We start from the raw sequence: 21,243 nt of genomic DNA on the forward strand, positions 1-21,243 counted from the left end.
GATTAGCGAGGAAAGCATGGATATTTGGATACATGAATGCATGGGTTATGGATGGGTGGATGATTGGGTGAATAAGTGGATTGAATTGAATATAAAGATGGATAGGGTAGTGATGGGGTAGGTGGACCTATTGATGGAGGCTGTTTGAATGAAAGGTGGATGAGTGCATTGGTATGTAGATGGAGGGAGTTAGGTATAGAAATGATGAATATGTATTTTGATGGGTATGAAAGAGAGAGAGAGTGTCTGTGTGTGTGTGTGCAGAGAAAGGGAGAGGAGAGAGGTCAGTAATAGGAAGATTAACTAAAGGCTAGATGGACAAGTGGGTCTGTAGAAGAAAGATGAGTAAGAAAGGTAAGTGGATAGACATATGGAGTGGGCAAAGAGCTAAGTTGAAAAGTGTGTCAGTGGAAGAATAGGAGGGATAGGTGAGTGGGGATTGGGTATTTGCATATGTGTTGAGTGAATGGATAGGTAAGTAAAGGGATTGAATAATTAGTGAGTAAATAGGTGGGTGGAAACATGAATGTACAAGTAAAAGCATTAACCAAGATTAAAAAGAATTATATAGAGAACAATGTATACTACTCTAAAGTAATACATGTGAAAATATAGGGAAAATGGATCAATTTTACCAAAATACAAAAGACCAAAATTTGCAGAAGAGAAGGCAGAAAACCTGCAGACTGTAAGACGAAATATTTTAAAATTACTAAAATATACCACTAGAAAGAACCTGATCTAGATGCTTTTGGAGCTGAATTTCGGTAGCCTTCAAAAAACAGTGAATTGCTATATTATGTAAAATATTTCAGAGCATAGAAAAAGTAGATAGGTTGCCCAATTAGTTCCCATACTCATTTTTTGAAAGTGATATGACCCAAATAGAAAAAACAAATTTAAAAAGACCTATTTTTCTTTTGACTATAGATGTGAAAATTCAAACTATACTGTTAGCTAAAAAGAACCAATAATGTATTGATACAACACACTGCAATTAAGTTTATTAAGAATGCAAGGATGACTCAAGAAAATTTAATAATTTATTATGCCAACAAATTAGAAGAGAAAAATAATTATGTGACTGTATGTTTAAAAGGTATTTAGGCCGGGCGCGGTGGCTCAAGCCTGTAATCCCAGCACTTTGGGAGGCCGAGACGGGCGGATCACGAGGTCAGGATATCAAGACCATCCTGGCTAACACAGTGAAACCCCGTCTCTACTAAAAATACAAAAAACTAGCTGGGCGAGGTGGCGGGCGCCTGTAGTCCCAGCTACTCGGGAGGCTGAGGCAGGAGAATGGCGTAAACCCGGGAGGCGGAGCTTGCAGTGAGCTGAGATCCGGCCACTGCACTCCAGCCTGGGAGACATGGCGAGACTCCGTCTCAACAAAAAAAAAAAAAAAGGTATTTGATAAAATCCAGCAGTCATTTTCAGTAGTAGCTATAAATGGACAGGAAATAAGCTTAAAAAGAAAATAACTGGCCAGGCACGGTGGCTCCCACCTGTGATCCCGGCACCTTGGGAGGCCGAGGCGGGTGGATCACCCGAGGTCAGGAGTTAGCGACCAGCCTGGCCAACATGGTGAAACCCCATCTCTACTAAAAATACAAAAAATTAACCAGGCATGGTGGTAGCGCCTGTAATCCCAGCTACTTGGGAGGCCGAGGCAGGAGAATCACTTGAACCCGGGAAGGAGAGGTTGCAGTGAGCCGAGATCACACCTGGGCAACAAGAGCAAAACTCCATCTCAAAAAAAAAAGAAAAGAAAAAAGAAAGTAATTTAAGTGCAATAAAACTTATGCATTCCAAATTCAACAACAAATATCTTTTTATATTGCAGGAGACATTGACTTTAAAATAAGGAACTAGACAAGGATGGATGCCATTGTCTTTATTTTCATTATTATTTTGGAGCTTCTACACAATACAAGAAGACAAGAAAATAAAGTCATGAAGTTGAAAAAAGTCAAATATATCATCACTTTCAGATAATGGGATTATATATAAAATCAAAGTAACATCATTCAATATTGTGATACTTAAGATAATTTGGCAAGTTGGATACAAGACAAAACTGACAGGTCTTTATTATGCTACTCATAATTAATGATTTTGATGATAATATTTTCTACTTACTATTCAAAGCTTGGGATCCGTGCATTTCAGTCCACAACGTGAGCAGCACTTTTCCACCAATGGGCACTCATCATCCTGCAGGCACTTGGGTTTATCGATCTGGGCACATAGCAAGGGCTTGCGTGGGCAGAAACCTTGTTTGACTTTATGGGGTAAAAGAAAACACTTGACCTTGAAATACTTGGTCATAATTTGAGACAAATTTGGGGAATCTTGGGAAACTCAAACAAGGTTTTATTCTGATTAAGATTCTTGCCTTTCCCCCTATAGTAACAATAGACTGGAGAAGGCAGGGTATCAACTTTCTATGACTAATAACTTGAGGAGCATCAAGAAAAGTCTTGCCATCTCTAACTTGTACCATCTGATAGGATTCCTGTCTGCTGCTACAGAATTAATGGATCTGGGTTATATAACCCCAGAAAACCACAGGTAGCAGGAGTATTAGATAGCACACAGAACCTTCTTGTTTTATAAATTGTAGGCATTGAGGAGTATTTAGAGGGAAATGAGTTGCCCAATGCTACATAGAAAGCCAGTAGAAAAGTTGAAGTAGGTTGAAAAGGCTTTGACTCCTGCCACCACACTATCTGAACCTTAGAACCTTAAAGCCATACCTGGACAATCCCTGGGACTACATGGGGGAGTAAACACCTGCCTTATAGGAGGCAGGAAAGTTGGCTACTATCCAACATCATTTGCTACTGATGTTTTCCCCAGCCTGTCTTACACAATATGAATATGATGTGCATGCTCTGAAGTTCTGTGCAGACATGAAGGCTTATTAGGAATACACCTAATGGTTATGAGTCTTTTATGAATTGGTGAATATTGTCACCTTGCAAGTCATTGAGGAATGAGACTCAGAAAAAATAAGTTTTCCTGGGGAAGAATAGAGAGCAATACTATGAATTATTGGCTTTGAAGAACAGCACAATAGTCTTCAGAGGTCGATATAACTTGTTGGGCATTAAAAGGGGTTCCCAAGGATCCTCAAAGATGAGTCCAAGGGGCATCCGAGGTTCAAGACACCCCCCCCCCACTCCATGAGACAGCATGGCATCCTTGGCACATGCCCAATAGATTTGGGAGGTATATCCCCAGTCCTTACCTGTCCAGGCCCTGGCACAAACAAAGCCACACCTGGATTCACAACATTTGTCTGTCGGGGGACAATCGATGTCACTGTGACATGAAGGTGGACACTCCTTACGTCCAGTGACAGGGAAGAGTGGGCATTGTCCATCCTTAACTAAAATAAGAGCAGATGTGAGCTTCTTAAAACCTCACCCTCGTCCCACCACCCTTCAAAGAGCCTTTCCTTCTCTTCAAAGCTAGTATCCCTTTCTGCAACTTGGTTCACCCTACCCTATCCATCTCCAATAGGCTGTGGAAGAATGAAATGTCTCATCACATCATGGGATATGGTAGAGAGCGTGCTGGGCTTGGTGCCTTAAGCCCCATGGTAAAGTCCCAGTCCTGCTACTTTGTTTCCTTCTCTATAAAATGGGGATAATTATGTGAAATCTACACAAATCAGTGTAAGCCATTTTAGGGTATTTGGTTTTATTAGAATGAAATGGGGATCCATCGCAGTGTTCTCAGTAGACAAGTGATATGGCCTGACTCATGTTTTGAAAGGGTCATTGTAACTACTGTTTTGATAATAGATTGTAAGGAGGATAGAAGCAAGGAGACATTTTGGGAGGCTTTTGGGGTAATCCAAGTAAGAAGATGGCTCCTCAGATCAGGGTGGCAGCTGCGGAGATGGTAAGGTTTTAACAGATTTGGGATCTACTTTCAAGGTAGAACTAAAATTATTTCCTAACTTAATGGATGTTAATTGATAAAGAGAGGCATCAAGTGTGATTGTGAAGTTTTTCAACCAAGATGAGAAGCATGGATAGAACAGGTTTGCGTTAGGGGAGTGATGGTAAGAGGTACTGGTTTATGTTTATGTTTAGCTTATTTTTCTTTTTTTGAGACAGGGTTTCCCACTGTCACCCAACTAAGCCTCAACTTCCCCAGCTCAAGTGATCTTCCTACCTTCTCAGGTGATCTTCCCAGCCTCCTGAGTAGCTGGGACCACAGGCGCGTGACACTATGCCTGTTTTTTTGTTGTTGTGTTTTTGGTTGTTTTTTTGTTTTTGTTTTTTTGTTGTTGTTTGTAGAAATTGGGTATCACTATGCTGCCTGGGCTGGTCTCAAACTCCTGAGCTCAAGTGATCCTCTTGCCTCAGCCTCCCAAAGTGCTGGGATTACAAGTGTAAGCTACTGTCCCTGGCCTGAGGTTCTGTTTAAGCAAGTTCAACATGAGATGTTTGCAAGGTCCAGGTGGAGATGTACAGCAGATAGTGGAGTTTGGGAGTCAGATTAGGGCTGGAGACACAACTTTGTGAGTCATTAGGACATAGGTGGTATTTAAATCAGTTCTTTGGGGTTTTGTGCCCGTATGCTCTTTTCCTCATCTGACTGCAAATTCTACAAGGGCTTCCCAGGTCAGGCTCAGGCTATGATGTGTTGAACTCCCAGAGGTATTATCAGGTTGCCTCTGAGTCTTAATCTAAATTTTCCACAAACCGACCTAAGCCCATTTCCCTGGCCTCCTCTTCCTGATGGCTCCTGGGAGAGGAGACAAGGGTCTTGTCTACAGCATCATGATTCCTTAGAGCTTCCCATGAAGGGAAGCTTGTGGTCTTAGTTTCAAGTCAGGTCCCAGGATTGCCTTGGCCGTTCAGGCCCATGGGTCCATGGAATTAAAATTCCACCCCTACTCCTGACCAACTGTGGGTCCTCAGGCAACTAACTTTACCTCTCTGCCTCTGTTCTCTCATCTGTAAAGTGGTAGTGATGGTACATTTTTCAGCTTGCCTCACAATCTGTGGTTGAAATTGCAATGCTGCCTCATAAATCACACAGTGTTGCATTGTGAAGATCACTGGTCATCATCTCAATTGTTACCATTTAGTGAACCCACACCACGGGACCCCCACTACATCAAGTCTTTGTGTTTCAAATCATGTATAATCCTACCAACAACTCAATGAGCTGTTTGCTGTGACTCCAGAATTACAGAAGAGGGAACTGAAACTCAAAGAAGTGAAGAAAGCAGCAAGTGGGAAAAGTCAGATTTGAATTCAGGTCATTTTACTTCTAAGTTTGGTAGGACACTGTCTCCCAACATTGCTGGTGATGACCATTATACTAAGGAATAAATCCACAGCCTTCACCTTCACCCCACCCTACTCTCCACCTCCAGTGTGGACACTTACTCCATGGGATTCCATTCTTACACAAATCCTCAGTATGATGCTCAACAGGTTACTATCATGAGGAAACACCTTCTTCCAAGGGGGCACACTTGGCTTTCGGGTTGCATTGGCCAAGATGTATTAACATTTTCTATACACTATCTCATTTTTGGCAGAGCCACTCCATTAGGTAAATACTGTTATTAACCTCATTCTATAGACAAGGAAACTGAAGCTTATAAAGGCAGGCAACTGGCCCAAGACCTCCCAGCCAGTGAATGACAGAGTTAAGTCTTGAACCAAGGAACTTTAACCTCAAATCCTGAGCCTATAACCTCACTGGTATACTATTTCTAGTTAAACTAGACCCTCAGATTTCCAGGACACGGGTCTCACCAACTAACATGCAGGCCGTTCTGCAGTCATTCTCATTCAAGAAGTTGTTGGCATTCCCTTTGCAGCCCCTGTATGTGAAGGGTGTGCAGTGATAATTTTTAAAGTCAAAATACCAGCGCTGTGCATCATGATTACAGTTTCCTTGTCTCACAGGTAGCATGCAGGGTTCTGAAGTCAGGAAGCAAGGAAGGAAGGACATGAAGAGTAGAGATAAAAGAACAGGGTCAGTTTCCTAGCATTTGTCATAACTCCTGGTGTTATCACCCACATCATAAAAGGAGCCATGGCAGGGGAAAACAAAGGCATAGGTTCTGGTCCCAGTTCTACTACTAATAGTCTATGTTGTATGGCACCTCTGAGCATCACTCCTTCCTTGCAAAGAATATTACAAGGTGCATATGAGAATCTTGTACTTTGGAGCTGATCTTTCTTCTCCATTGTACTGAGCTTTGGTAGGGCAAGACTTGTTCAGCAACTATTAGGTTGGTGCAAAAGTAATTGTGGTTTTTGCATTGTTGAAATTTGCTGTTTGATGTTAGAATACATTCTTAAATAAATGTGGCTATATTATACATCATTTTAATGCACATTTCTTGCTTCATGTACTTTTGCTAATGACTTATTATTTGCTCTTTATATTTATTTTAGACTATGGAAATTATGTTAGACAAAAAACAAATTCGAGTGATTTTCTTATTTGAGTTGAAAATGGGTCGTAAAGCAGCAGAGACAACTTGCAACATCAACAACACATTTAGCCTGGGAACTGCTAAGAAATGTACAGTGCAGTGATGGTTCAAGAAGTTTTGCAAAGGAGACGAGGGCCTTGAAGATGAGGAGCATAGTGGCTGGCCATTGGAAGTTGACAATGACCAGTTGAGAGCAGTCATCAAGGTTGATCCTCTTAAAACTACACAAGAAGTTACCGAAGAACTCAACGTCGACCATTCTATGGTCATTCAGCATTTGAAGTAAATTGGAAAGGTGAAAAAGCTCAATATGTGGATGCCTCATGAGCTCAGCAAAAATTTAAAAAATATATTGGTTTGAAGGGTCATCTCTTATTCTATGCAACAACAACAAAATATTTCTCAATCCAATTGTGACATGCAATGAAAAGTGGATTTTACAGGACAACCAGTGACGACCAGCTCAGTGGTTGGACCGAGAAGAAGCTCTAAAACACTTCCCAAAGTCAAATTTGCACCAAAAAAAGGTCATGGTCATTGTTTGGTGGTCTGCTGCTGGTCTGATCCACTATAGCTTTCTGAATCCTGGCAAAACCACTACATCTGAGAAGTATGCTCAGCAAATCAATGAGATGCACTGAAAACTGCAGTGCCTGCAACCAGCATTGGTCCACATTGGACCAACTGGCAGCCAGAAAGGGCCAACTGGTCCACAGAAAGGGCCAATTCTTCTCCACAACAACACCCAACCACACATCACACAACCAACACAAAAGTTGAATGAATTGGGCTACAAAGTTTTGCTTCATCCACCATATTCATCTGACCTCTCGTCAACCAAATACCACTTCTTCAAGCATCTCAACAACTTTTTGCAGGGAAAACACATCCGCAAACAGCAGGATGCAGAAAATGCTTTCCAAGAGTTCGTCAAATCCTGAAGCACGGATTTTTACGCTACACAAACTTATTTCTCTTTGGCAAAAATGTGTTGATTGTAATCGTTCCTATTTTGATTAATAAAGATGTGTTTTGTTTTGTTTTTTGAGAAGGAGTCTCGCTGTGTCACCCAGGCCGCAGTGCAATGGTGTGATCTCAGCTCACTGCAACCTCTGCCTCCCAAGTTCAAGCAATTCTCCTGCCTCAGCCTCCTGAGTAGCTGGGATTACAGGCACCCCCCACCATGCCCAGCTAATTTTTGTATTTTTAGTAGAGACAGGGTTTCACCATGTTGGTCAGACTGGTCTTGAACTCCTGACATCAGATGATCGCCCGCCTTGGCCTCCCAAAGTGCTGGGATTACAGGTGTAAGCCACCATGCCCCGCCAATAAAGATTTGTTTGAACCTAGTTATAATGATTTAAAATTCATGGTCCAAAACTGCAATTACTTTTGCATCCAAAGTGCCTAACAAAGTGCCTAGTACCAGAAAGAATGAAATACCAAGGAAGAGACAGCCCCTGATGCCTGAAAACTGATCTGACACTCCCAGCTAAGCCACACGGATTCTCTGTTGGAGATCTAAAAAATCTCCTAGAACATCTTTATCAAACAAGGTCACTCTGAGATCATGATGAAGTGAGACAAAAACAAGATCACCATGAAACCTGCAAAATACCAAACACCCATCCCCTTCTAAGCTAACATGAGTGACTTACGCTTCTCTACCATCAATCACAGCTTTATCCTCAGTCTAGTCTGCATTCTGTATAGTCTTATATATATATAAGAATTGGGGGCAATTCTATGACTGGGATAGCCAGTCATAGAATTGCCCCCACTTTCTGACAGCACTCAATCTAGAGCAAACTCTCACTTCTTTAGACCCTCCCCTGAATTACCCAATCAAAGCCCAAATCCTATAATAGATTCTTTCTAACAGCTTCTTACTGAAATGCCTCAAACTTGTCTAGGGTGAATATTTTCCCTCACTTCAATGAGTACTAAACCCAACTTGTTCAACTACAGGTGTATTCTGGTGGTCTTTTCAAAGGGCATTAACAGATATTTGATGAATGGATAAATGTATGAGTGAATGAATAAATGAATCTTTTTAAAAAGTACACAGTTCCCCACACATACTGAATAGATGCCCAATACATTGAGTTACCAGAAAACCTCCTTGAAGATCAAAGAGTCTGAAAAACGATGCCAGCATCTAAGCTGACTGAGGTTTCATTTTGTCACAGTGCCATAATAGTCTCTTGAACAGAGTGAGCATGCAACAAGTATTAGTTATTTGTGAATGATTGAATGTGGGACCCAAGAAGACCAGCATCAATATTATGGTGGTTGATGGTCACCATGCCTAGACTTATGATTTGTACTTGAGGGTTAGGCATTGAATAAGAGAATGAGAAGAGCACAGGCCCTGGGTCCTTGTCCTGCCATCCAAGGGAATCTCTCAGCCAGTTTTGGACAGAGCAAGAAGTGGGGAACCTCTGTCCTCAGCCTGGACACCACTACCTTGAAAGGGATCCATGCACTTCTTCTGACAGGCAAAACGGCAGCACTTTAGGTATTCCTGGCAGTCAAAATCTGTGTTACATGAATTCGGAAGTTCAGCGGTACAGGCAAGCCTCTCTTTGGGACACAACCCTGGTTTCTCTGCAAGAAAGAAATGTCCAAACTCACATTCATTCAGAATTTCAGCTTTTTTTCTCCTATGGCAAAGGTGTGTAGTGAAATTCTCTTGGCCCTATCCTCTACCTTCAATTCTTAGCTCTTGCTCTGCTTCTATTCAGGGGCTAGTTCTGTTTCTCAGCACTCAGATTCATTCAAATGGATCTGAATCAGGAATTTGTGTCCAAGAAGAACTGAAGGAGAAGCATGTTGGATTCCAGGGCAAGGGGTTAGGAAGGGACCAAGGCCCTTTCCCTAAATTCAAAAGATTTTCTCTCTTCTTGAAACCTAATATTTTAATTCTTAATTCCTTTGTCTCTAGTTGATAAAAGAAACTAGTAAAGACTGGTGGAAACATCATGGAAGTAGAGGTCAGGAGGCCTGATTTGACCCTTGACTCCTGGTAAACTCAAGACCGATCTGAATTCAATTGTATGATTTTTAATTTACTTCTAAGGAGTAAGAAATGGTGGAGTGGAAGAAGCATTATAGTCAGGCAGATCTGGCTCGGGAGCCTGGCTCCAACACTAACCAACTAAATAATCTTGGGACAGTATTTCCCTTCATCTGAGTTATATTTTCCGTCTTTAAAATGAGAATGACAATTCTTGCCTTACAGGTTGATTATAAGAGTTCAATGGGGTGGGGGGCGGAGCAAGATGGCCGAATAGGAACAACTCCAGTCTCCAACTCCCAGCGCGAGCGACACAGAAGACCGGTGATTTCTGCATTTTCAACTGAGGTACTGGGGTCATCTCACTAGGGAGTGCCGGACAATCGGTGCTGGTCAGCTGCTGCAGCCTGACCAGCGAGAGCTGAAGCAGGGCGAGGCATCGCCTCACCTGGAAGCGCAAGGGGGAAGGGGATCCGTTTTCCTAGCCAGGGGAACTGAGACACACAACACCTGGAAAATCGGGTAACTCCCACCCCAATACTGCGCTGTAAGCATACAGGCATTCCAGGAGAATATATCCCACACCTGGCCGGGAGGGTCCCACGCCCACGAAGCCTCCCTCACTGCTAACACAGCAGTCTGCCGCGATCTATCCGCAAGGCAGCAGCGAGGCTGGGGGAGGGGCGCCCGCCATTGCTGAGGCTTAAGTAGGTAAACAAAGCCGCTGGGAAGCTCGAACTGGGTGGAGCTCACAGCAGCTCAAGGAAGCCTGCCTGTCTCTGTAGTCTCCACCTCTGGGGACAGCGCACAGCTGAAGACCAACAGGGGAAGTAGCGGGAGCCGGTGCAGACGCGAACGACTCTGTCTGACAGCTTTGGGGAGAGCCGCGGATCTCCCAACGCGGAGGTTGAGATCTGAGAACGGACAGACTGCCTGCTCAGGTGTGTCCCTGACCCCTGAGTAGCCTAGCTGGGAGAAATCCCCCACTAGGGGCAGTCTGACACCCCACACCTCACAGGGTGGAGTACACCCCTGAGAGGACACTTCCAAAGGAAGAATCAGACAGGTACACTCGCTGTTCAGCAATATTCTATCTTCGGCAACCTCTGCTGCTGATACCCAGGCAAACAGGGTCTGGAGTGGACCTCAAGCAATCTCCAACAGACCAACAGAGAGTCCTTCTGACTGTCAGAAGGAAAACTATCAAACAGGAAGGACACCTATACCAAAACCCCATCAGTTCGTCACCACCATCAAAGACCAGAGACAGATAAAACCACAAAGATGGGGAAGAAGCAGGGCAGAAAAGCTGGAAATTCAAAAAATAAGAGCGCATCTCCCCCTGCAAAGGAGCGCAGCCCATCACCAGCAACGGATCAAAGCTGGTCAGAGAATGACTTGGACGAGAGGAGAGAAGAAGGCTTCAGTCCATCAAACTTATCAGAGCTAAAGGAGGAATTACGTACCCAGCGCAAAGAAACTAAAAATCTTGAAAAAAGAGTGGAAGAATTGACAGCTAGACTCATTAATGCAGAGAAGATCATAAACGAAATGACAGAGATGAAAACCATGACACGAGAAATACGTGACAAATGCACAAGCTTCAGTAACCGACTCGATCAACTGGAAGAAAGAGTATCAGCGATTGAAGATCAAATGAATGAAATGAAGCGAGAAGAGAAACCAAAAGAAAAAAGAAGAAAAAGAAATGAGCAAAGCCTGCAAGAAGTATGGGATGACGTAAAAAGACCAAATCTACGTCTGATTGGGGTGCCTGAAAGTGAGGGGGAAAATGGAACCAAGTTGGAAAACACTCTTCAGGATATCATCCAGGAGAACTTCCCCAACCTAGTAGGGCAGGCCAACATTCAAATTCAGGAAATACAGAGAACGCCACAAAGATACTCCTCCAGAAGAGCAACTCCAAGACACATAATTGCCAGATTCACCAAAGTTGAAATGAAGGAAAAAATCTTAAGGGCAGCCAGAGAGAAAGGTCGGGTCACCCACAAAGGGAAGCCCATCAGACTAACAGCAGATCTCTCGGCAGAAACTCTACAAGCCAGAAGAGAGTGGGGGCCAATATTCAACGTTCTTAAAGAAAAGAATTTTAAACCCAGAATTTCATATCCAGCCAAACTAAGTTTCATAAGTGAAGGAGAAATAAAATCCTTTACAGATAAGCAAATGCTTAGAGATTTTGTCACCACCAGGCCTGCCTTACAAGAGACCCTGAAGGAAGCCCTAAACATGGAAAGGAACAACCGGTACCAGCCATCGCAAAAACTTGGCAAAATGTAAAGACCATCGAGGCTAGGAAGAAACTGCATCAACTAACGAGCAAAATAACCAGTTAATATCATAATGGCAGGATCAAGTTCACACATAACAATATTAACCTTAAATGTTAATGGACTAAATGCTCCAATTAAAAGACACAGACTGGCAAACTGGATAAAGAGTCAAGACCCATCAGTCTGCTGTATTCAGGAGACCCATCTCACATGCAGAGACACACATAGGCTCAAAATAAAGGGATGGAGGAAGATCTACCAAGCAAATGGAGAACAAAAAAAAGCAGGGGTTGCAATCCTAGTCTCTGATAAAACAGACTTTAAACCATCAAAGATCAAAAGAGACAAAGAAGGCCATTACATAATGGTAAAGGGATCAATTCAACAGGAAGAGCTAACTCTCCTAAATATATATGCACCCAATACAGGAGCACCCAGATTCATAAAGCAAGTCCTTAGAGACTTACAAAGAGACTTAGACTCCCATACAATAATAATGGGAGACTTCAACACTCCGCTGTCAACATTAGACAGATCAACGAGACAGAAAGTTAACAAGGATATCCAGGAATTGAACTCATCTCTGCACCAAGCGGACCTAATAGACATCTATAGAACTCTCCACCCCAAATCAACAGAATATACATTCTTCTCAGCACCACATCGCACTTATTCCAAAATTGACCACATAATTGGAAGTAAAGTACTCCTCAGCAAATGTAAAAGAACAGAAATTATAACAAACTGTCTCTCAGACCACAGTGCAATCAAACTAGAACTCAGGACTAAGAAACTCAATCAAAACCGCTCGACTACATGGAAACTGAACAACCTGCTCCTGAATGACTACTGGGTACATAACGAAATGAAAGCGGAAATAAAGATGTTCTTTGAAACCAATGAGAACAAAGATACAACATACCAGAATCTCTGGGACACATTTAAAGCAGTGTGTAGAGGGAAATTTATAGCACTAAATGCCCACAAGAGAAAGCAGGAAAGATCTAAAATTGACACTCTAACATCACAATTAAAAGAACTAGAGAGGCAAGAGCAATCACATTCAAAAGCTAGCAGAAGGCAAGAAATAACAAAGATCAGAGCCGAACTGAAGGAGATAGAGACACAAAAAACCCTCCAAAAAATCAATGAATCCAGGAGTTGGTTTTTTGAAAAGATCAACAAAATTGACAGACCGCTAGCAAGGCTAATAAAGAAAAAAAGAGAGAGGAATCAAATAGATGCAATAAAAAATGATAAAGGGGATATCACCACTGACCCCACAGAAATACAAACTACCATCAGAGAATACTATAAACGCCTCTACGCAAATCAACTAGAAAATCTAGAAGAAATGGATAATTTCCTGGACACTTACACTCTCCCAAGGCTAAACCAGGAAGAAGTTGAATCCCTGAATAGACCAATAGCAGGCTCTGAAATTGAGGCAACAATTAATAGCCTACCCACCAAAAAAAGTCCAGGACCAGATGGATTCACAGCTGAATTCTACCAGAGGTACAAGGAGGAGCTGGTACCATTCCTTCTGAAACTATTCCAATCAATAGAAAAAGAGGGAATCCTCCCTAACTCATTTTATGAGGCCAACATCATCCTGATACCAAAGCCTGGCAGAGACACAACAAAAAAAGAGAATTTTAGACCAATATCCCTGATGAACATTGATGCAAAAATCCTCAATAAAATACTGGCAAACCGGATTCAGCAGCACATCAAAAAGCTTATCCACCATGATCAAGTGGGCTTCATCCCTGGGATGCAAGGCTGGTTCAACATTCGCAAATCAATAAACGTAATCCAGCATATAAACAGAACCAAAGACAAGAACCACATGATTGTCTCAATAGATGCAGAAAAGGCTTTTGACAAAATTCAACAGCCCTTCATGCTAAAAACGCTCAATAAATTCGGTATTGATGGAACATACCTCAAAATAATAAGAGCTATTTATGACAAACCCACAGCTAATATCATACTGAATGGGCAAAAACTGGAAAAATTCCCTTTGAAAACTGGCACAAGACAGGGATGCCCTCTCTCACCACTCCTATTCAACATAGTGTTGGAAGTTCTGGCTAGAGCAGTCAGGCAAGAGAAAGAAATCAAGGGTATCCAGTTAGGAAAAGAAGAAGTCAAATTGTCCCTGTTTGCAGATGACATGATTGTATATTTAGAAAACCCCATCGTCTCAGCCCAAAATCTCCTTAAGCTGATAAGCAACTTCAGCAAAGTCTCAGGATACAAAATCAATGTGCAAAAATCACAAGCATTCTTATACACCAGTAACAGACAAGCAGAGAGCCAAATCAGGAATGAACTTCCATTCACAATTGCTTCAAAGAGAATAAAATACCTAGGAATCCAGCTTACAAGGGATGTAAAGGACCTCTTCAAGGAGAACTACAAACCACTGCTCAGTGAAATCAAAGAGGACACAAACAAATGGAAGAACATACCATGCTCATGGATAGGAAGAATCAATATCGTGAAAATGGCCATACTCCCCAAGGTTATTTATAGATTCAATGCCATCCCCATCAAGCTACCAATGACTTTCTTCACAGAATTGGAAAAAACTGCTTTAAAGTTCATATGGAACCAAAAAAGAGCCCGCATTGCCAAGACAATCCTAAGTCAAAAGGACAAAGCTGGAGGCGTCACGCTACCTGACTTCAAACTATACTACAAGGCTACAGTAACCAAAACAGCATGGTACTGGTACCAAAACAGAGATATAGACCAATGGAACAGAACAGAGTCCTCAGAAATAATACCGCACATCTACAGCCATCTGATCTTTGACAAACCTGAGAGAAACAAGAAATGGGGAAAGGATTCCCTATTTAATAAATGGTGCTGGGAAAATTGGCTAGCCATAAGTAGAAAGCTGAAACTGGATCCTTTCCTTACCCCTTATACGAAGATTAATTCAAGATGGATTAGAGACTTAAATGTTAGACCTAATACCATAAAAACCCTAGAAGAAAATCTAGGTAGTACCATTCAGGACATAGGCATGGGCAAGGACTTCATGTCTAAAACACCAAAAGCAACGGCAGCAAAAGCCAAAATTGACAAATGGGATCTAATTAAACTAAAGAGCTTTTGCACAGCAAAAGAAACTACCATCAGAGTGAACAGGCAACCTACAGAATGGGAGAAAATTTTTGCAACCTACTCATCTGACAAAGGGCTAATATCCAGAATCTACAAAGAACTCAAACAAATATACGAGAAAAAAACAAACAACCCCATCAAAAAGTGGGGAAAGGATATGAACAGACATTTCTCAAAAGAAGATATTCATACAGCCAACAGACACATGAAAAAATGCTCATCATCACTGGCCATCAGAGAAATGCAAATCAAAACCACAATGAGATACCATCTCACACCAGTTAGAATGGCAATCATTAAGAAGTCAGGAAACAACAGGTGTTGGAGAGGATGTGGAGAAATAGGAACACTTTTACACTGTTGGTGGGATTGTAAACTAGTTCAACCATTATGGAAAACAGTATGGCAATTCCTCAAGGATCTAGAACTAGATGTACCATATGACCCAGCCATCCCACTACTGGGTATATACCCAAAGGATTATAAATTAGTCTACTACAAAGACACATGTACACGTATGTTTATTGCGGCACTATTCACAATAGCAAAGACTTGGAATCAACCCAAATGTCCATCTGTGACAGACTGGATTAAGAAAATGTGGCACATATACACCATGGAATACTATGCAGCCATAAAAAAGGATGAGTTTGCGTCCTTTGTAGGGACATGGATGCAGCTGGAAACCATCATTCTTAGCAAACTATCACAAGAAGAGAAAACCAAACACCGCATGTTCTCACTCATAGGTGGGAACTGAACAATGAGATCACTTGGACTCGGGAAGGGGAACATCACACACTGGGGTCTATCATGGGGAGGGGGGAGGGGGGGAGGAGGGAGGGATTGCGTTGGGGAGTTATACATGATATAAATGATGAATTGATGGGTGCTGACGAGTTGATGGGTGCAGCACACCAACATGGCATAAGTATACATATGTAACAAACCTGCACGTTATGCACATGTACCCTAGAACTTAAAGTATAATAAAAAAAAAAAAAAAAAAAAAAAAAAAAAAAAAAAAAAAAAAAGAGTTCAATGGGGTGATGTCTATAATGCCTGGGGTAAGACCTTGGCAGATATGGAGTTGCTTTCTACCTTTTATTTTTATTTTTATTTTTTTTTACTAAAAACTAGAAGAGGCAAGGGGAAAAAAATGACAGCACCTAGTGTTTCCAGTCAGCCTCCCATCCAAGTATTAACCAGGTCTGACCCTGCTTACCTTTTCAGATCAGACAAGATCAGGCATTTTCAGGATGGTATGGCCATGCTTCCCTCCTTTTTGAGGCTAGACATGGCTTCCTGATTTCAGTGCTTGTGGCAGGTAGAATCTAAAGTTGCACCCTCAAGATTCCCAACTTCTGATTATTGAATCAAACACTAATCTAGGCAATGCTGTGAAGGGATTTTGCAGAAAAATTAAAGACCCAAGTTAGTTGATCTTAAGATTAGAGATAATCTCTAATCTTAAGGTCTCATCTCTGGCCCAGACCTAGTCAATTAGGTCCTTGATTGGTAGAGAAGAATTGATCAGAGAGATTCAAATGATGAGAAGCATCCAACAAGCTATTCGTAGCTTTGAAGATAGTTGAGGTCGAGTGCCAAGGCATGAGGGTGGCATCTGGAAGTGACAGCCAGTAAAGTAGCCTCAGTCCTACAACTCCGAGGAAATGATTCTGCTACAACCAGGGAGCTTGGGAGAGGACCTTGCATCCCAAATGAGAACTACAGCCCTGGCTGACAATTCAATCTCAGCCTGGAAAGAACCGAAGCAAAGAACCCAGATGCACAATGCCAGACTTCTGACCCACAGATAATTTGTTAGGTAGCAAAGGATGGCTGATATAGCATTTAATGTGTCTCCATGATTCTAAACTGAGTATCCCTCCAATGGAATCTGGCCAGAGAGGCATGATCCTTTCAGATACTACTGAGTTTTGGAACTGTAGAACTTTGGAATGGAAAGAACTCCATTATCATTGGTACCAAACTTCTGATTTCACAGATTAAAAGAAATGAGGTCCGACAGGATAAAACAATGCATTAGGGGCAAGTCTGGGATTTACAGTCCAGGACTCACTTCAGGAGCCCCACATCTTCCCTGAGGACTGGCCACTGAGACTCTGAGTACTTTCCAACAATACTTCTTGTCATTAATGATCCCTCCAGGAATGGGCTGAAGCTAAGAAGAGTATGTGGTTCCTAATTTGGAGTGTACATCGAAATCATCTATGCATGTTTCAGACAATATAAACTCTAGGCTGAATCAGAATCTCTAGAAAGTGCATCTTTGGGACCCCACTTTTTAAAAAGAACCCCAGGTGATCCTAAAGCAGGCAGTGGGCACCAGGAGGTAGGCTGTTACTTGGGAACCATTGTTCTAGGTTTAGCAGACAGAGAGTTTGGCAAATCAAACTGGGTTTGTGTCGTTGAAGCTCCTTTCCCCATTGTCAGCTTGAACTCTCACTTATTAATAAAAACCCGCCTCTGTTTCTTGTCAGCTCTTCTTAACCACTTGCTTGTGTGTATAAGCACACCTCACAGGTTTCTTTGCATCTACTGGGGATGCTTCCCAGAGATCTGGTCTCAACTGTCTTCTGACATTACTTGACACATACTTCCTGGGTGATCCCACTCATTCCCACTATCCCAACTATGATTCTCATCTCTTCCTCCAGACTCATCCTCTATTCCAAACTAAAGACTCTTATTTCGACCTGCCTGGGGAAAACACCATCTAAGCATCTCAGAAGCACTTCTGTTCTAACATATTTAAAACAGAACTATTACCTCCTTACGCCCAAGGACTACCTTACTTTCTATTCCGCATCTTGACATTTGGCATCAACAGGTCCAGTCTGTTATTAGAATCCAGAGATGTACTCCTTCCTCTCTGCCACCCCAGTATCCTGTCAGTCATGGACTTGGGTCAACTCTGTCTCCTAAACCTCTCTCCAAACCCTGTCTCCTGCCTCTCTTTACTACCACTCCCTCAGATCAGCACCTGATCTCATCCCTTATCTCTTCTCAACTACTGCAGCAGCCTCCTCACTGGTCCTCTCCTCTCAGGCTCATGCCTAGTGACTTATTAATTCAAAAAAAATTAAACTTGTGTGTGTGTGTGTTTGTGTATGTGTGTGCAGTGGGAATGAATGTGATCACCCAAGAAGTATGTGTTGAGTGATATCATAAGACAGATGAGACCATATCTCTGGGGGGCATCCCCAGTAGATGCAAACTATATACATAGTCTCCTTCCATGTATACATATGGAAAAGTTAGGGAAATAATTTGGGGGGAACAAGTAAGGAAGGTATGTGGAGGGCCAGGGTGGTGAGCAGGGGTAGTTTTCTGTGGCCCCAAATCCATGGCAGAGGGGGCCTCATCTGACACTGGCGCTGGCCTCATGTCTAACCCTCATCCTCAAGAATGCTTTCTAAGGAAGAATGGCTGCAGCTTTTTTGAACTCACGTTTGTTCTTCTTGTCCAGCAATGCAGAAGTCCACTCCAAAGCAAGGGAGAGAAGCAGCAGGAAAGCTACATTCCTCCAGGAGAAGGTGGGGCTGTGGAGAGGAAGATGCCTGTGTGGATGAGAAGAGAGGTGGGAGTTAAGCACAATCCAGAGAGAGACACAAATTGTGTGCAGAGGAACCTTAGAGATGATCCACCAGGTCCCTTTAGTTCACAGGTAAGAAGACTGACACCAGCGTGGGGAAGGGGTCTGTCTGAGGTCAGATGGTGAGTTAGGGTGCATCTAAGACATTTTGTTTCAGGAGCCTGACCAATCCCCATACCTTGCCATGGTACTGTACTTTGTGCTACACAGACACTTGCCTATTGTTTTGATCCTGGGTAAGAGGCCACACTTAAATGATCACAAGAATTTGTTTGGCACAGTTGCAGAGCTGGTTTGCCCACAGTCACTCCAGGGGCAACCCCAGACACTAGTGAGCATCTTTTCTTTGCTCCACTGATGACAGAAATGGATGGTATGAGATTTTCCAGAGGGCCTGGGCACACTCTACTGGATCTTGGTGCACCAGAAGCAAGAACGATCTCAGATGACCTTGGGTTAACAAAGAAACTCCTTTTATTCCTTCTGTTACTATCCAAGCCTAGGATCTTATGATACTCCCAGACAACCAGATGAACAGATGAGCTTCCCCCACCTACTCAAGCCCCCATTTCCCACATGTGTTTTCGTGATCTTTATGTATTTTTTATTTTAAGGCATGAAAAACTAATAATCCCTTACTGTATTAACTCTTAGAGTGCATTCATTTCAAAAATGTAAGAGGTGGGTAGAGGGAGAAAGAGGAAGCAAGAGACAGAGAAACATCTTTATGCCAAAATATACGTCTGTAATGGTGGAACTTCAGATACTGAGAAAGCTATGACGGTATCTTGGAATAGAGTCTCTTCCAGAGTTCCTGAAGCCATACCATGCAGCTGCCTAAAAGTAAAGACTGTGACAATTTATCTCCCAGATCTTTCTTGTTGGGGGAGTTCTAATCATGTATCCTCTTCAAATTTTACAATAGTGCCTGTACTCTTTGGTCATGGAAATTATGACCCCAAACATAGTGATCTTGATTTTGGGCGTGGCTCAATCCATTATAGCAGCATATCTTGGATCCTCTGTTTCCTCATCTAGAAAATGGGAACAATGCAGTTAACCTGGAAGCTTTGTTGTCATTGTGAGGATTAAGATGAGATAGCACGAAGATTTAATGAAGTGGTATGGAGTGGTAGGAAACGTAGCATTCAGAGTTAGACCTGAGTTCACATCCTTAATCCACCACTTACTGGTTGTGTGGCCTGGGCTCAGTCACTTCACCTCACTGAGCCTCAGTTTGTCATAAAAGAAACAATAATAACACCTACCTCATAGACATGAGAATTACTTGAACTATTTTTGTAAAGCTGGCTTGTAAATCAGTGTTCATTGTATTTTAGTCAATTAACAAATAATGAATGGCAACAGTGAATGCCAACAAATGTTCCTATTACCATTTTAGCTTTTGAGTTCCCTAGTCAGAGACTGTGTAAATCATTCCTTTCGTTCCCCTAAAAGATCAGCCAAAAGGCCCTCTGGTGCTTTACATTTTTATTATCAAGTCACTCTATGGGTTTGAAATTTTACCCTTTAACCTGAAAACGTCTGTTAACCCAGGCTTGAGAATCAGTTGATCAGATTAGCCTGCACTCAGTTAGAAGAAAGCAGATCTCATGGGATGGAGGCGGGAGAGAAACACAAATTAATAGAATTGCCAAACGTAACAGAGGATGTCCATTTATAATTTTAGCATAAGTATATCCCATACAATATAAGGAACATAGTTCTACTAAAAAATTATTTGATGTTTATCTGACATTCAGATTTAACTGGTCATCCTCTATTTTTATTTTCTGAATCTGGCAACTTTGCCACAGAATGAATCCATTTTGGTTGGACTGGGGTTTGTTTAGGCAAGAGACTACAAAACACAAGTCTTACAGGTAACAAATGAGCATGATTTTGAGAGTTGCTAAGTGGGGGCTCTGAAAAACTAGGACAGACCTGGAATACATGGACACAAATGTGCTATATAAATAATGTATCAGGTTCTGGGCACAGTGGCTCATGTTTGTAATCTCAGCACTTTGGGAGGCCAAGACAGGAGGATCACTTGAGCCCAGGAGTTCAAGACCCACCTGGGCAACATAACAAGACCCTGTTATGTTCCTATTACCATTTTAGCTTTTGAGTTCCCTAGGCAGAGACTGTGTAAATCATTCCTTTCGTTCCCCTAAAGATCAGCCAAAAGGCCCTCTGGTGCTTTACATTTTTATTATCAAGTCACTCTATGGGTGACTACAAAAAAAAAAATTAAACGAAAAACCTTAGCCCAGCGTGGGCCGGGCGAGTTGGCTCACGCATGTAAACCCAGCACTTTGGGAGGCCGAGGCGGCCAGATCACAAAGTCAGGAGATCCAGACCATCCTGGCTAACACGGTGAAACCCCGTCTCTACTAAACAAAATACAAAAAATTAGCCGGGTGTGGAGGCAGGCGCCTGTAGTCCCAGCTATTCGAGAGGCTGAGGCAGGAGAATGTCGTGAACCCGGGAGACAGAGCTTGCACTGAGCCGAGATTGCACCACTGCACTCCAGCCTGGGTGATAGAGCGAGACTCTGTCTCAAAAAAAAAAAAAAAAACTTAGCCCAGCATGGTGGCGCACACCTGTGGTTTCAGCTACTCAGGAGACTGAGATGGGAGAATCACTTGAGCCCAGGAGGTCAATGTTGCAATAAGCCATGATCATGCCCCTGCACTTC

General features: G+C 42.4%; 1 protein-coding gene across 1 annotated transcript in view; it reads right to left on the minus strand.

Moving 5' to 3' along the window:
* Positions 1 to 1,879: 1,879 nt before the first annotated feature.
* The window catches only part of WFDC8 (WAP four-disulfide core domain 8), a 31,526-nt gene continuing 12,162 nt past the window's right edge, over positions 1,880 to 21,243 (minus strand). The window contains exons 2-6 of the mRNA XM_010384223.1: positions 18,398 to 18,507; positions 8,942 to 9,082; positions 5,787 to 5,954; positions 3,251 to 3,391; positions 1,880 to 2,282 (exon numbers count right to left, since the gene is read on the minus strand). Of these exons, the coding sequence (XP_010382525.1) occupies positions 2,143 to 2,282; positions 3,251 to 3,391; positions 5,787 to 5,954; positions 8,942 to 9,082; positions 18,398 to 18,507 (700 nt within the window). The 3' untranslated portion in view covers positions 1,880 to 2,142. The remainder of the gene's footprint in view (positions 2,283 to 3,250; positions 3,392 to 5,786; positions 5,955 to 8,941; positions 9,083 to 18,397; positions 18,508 to 21,243) is intronic.

Source organism: Rhinopithecus roxellana, chromosome 13 (genome assembly GCF_007565055.1).
Source record: "Rhinopithecus roxellana isolate Shanxi Qingling chromosome 13, ASM756505v1, whole genome shotgun sequence".
NCBI classification, from domain to species: Eukaryota; Metazoa; Chordata; class Mammalia; order Primates; family Cercopithecidae; genus Rhinopithecus; species Rhinopithecus roxellana.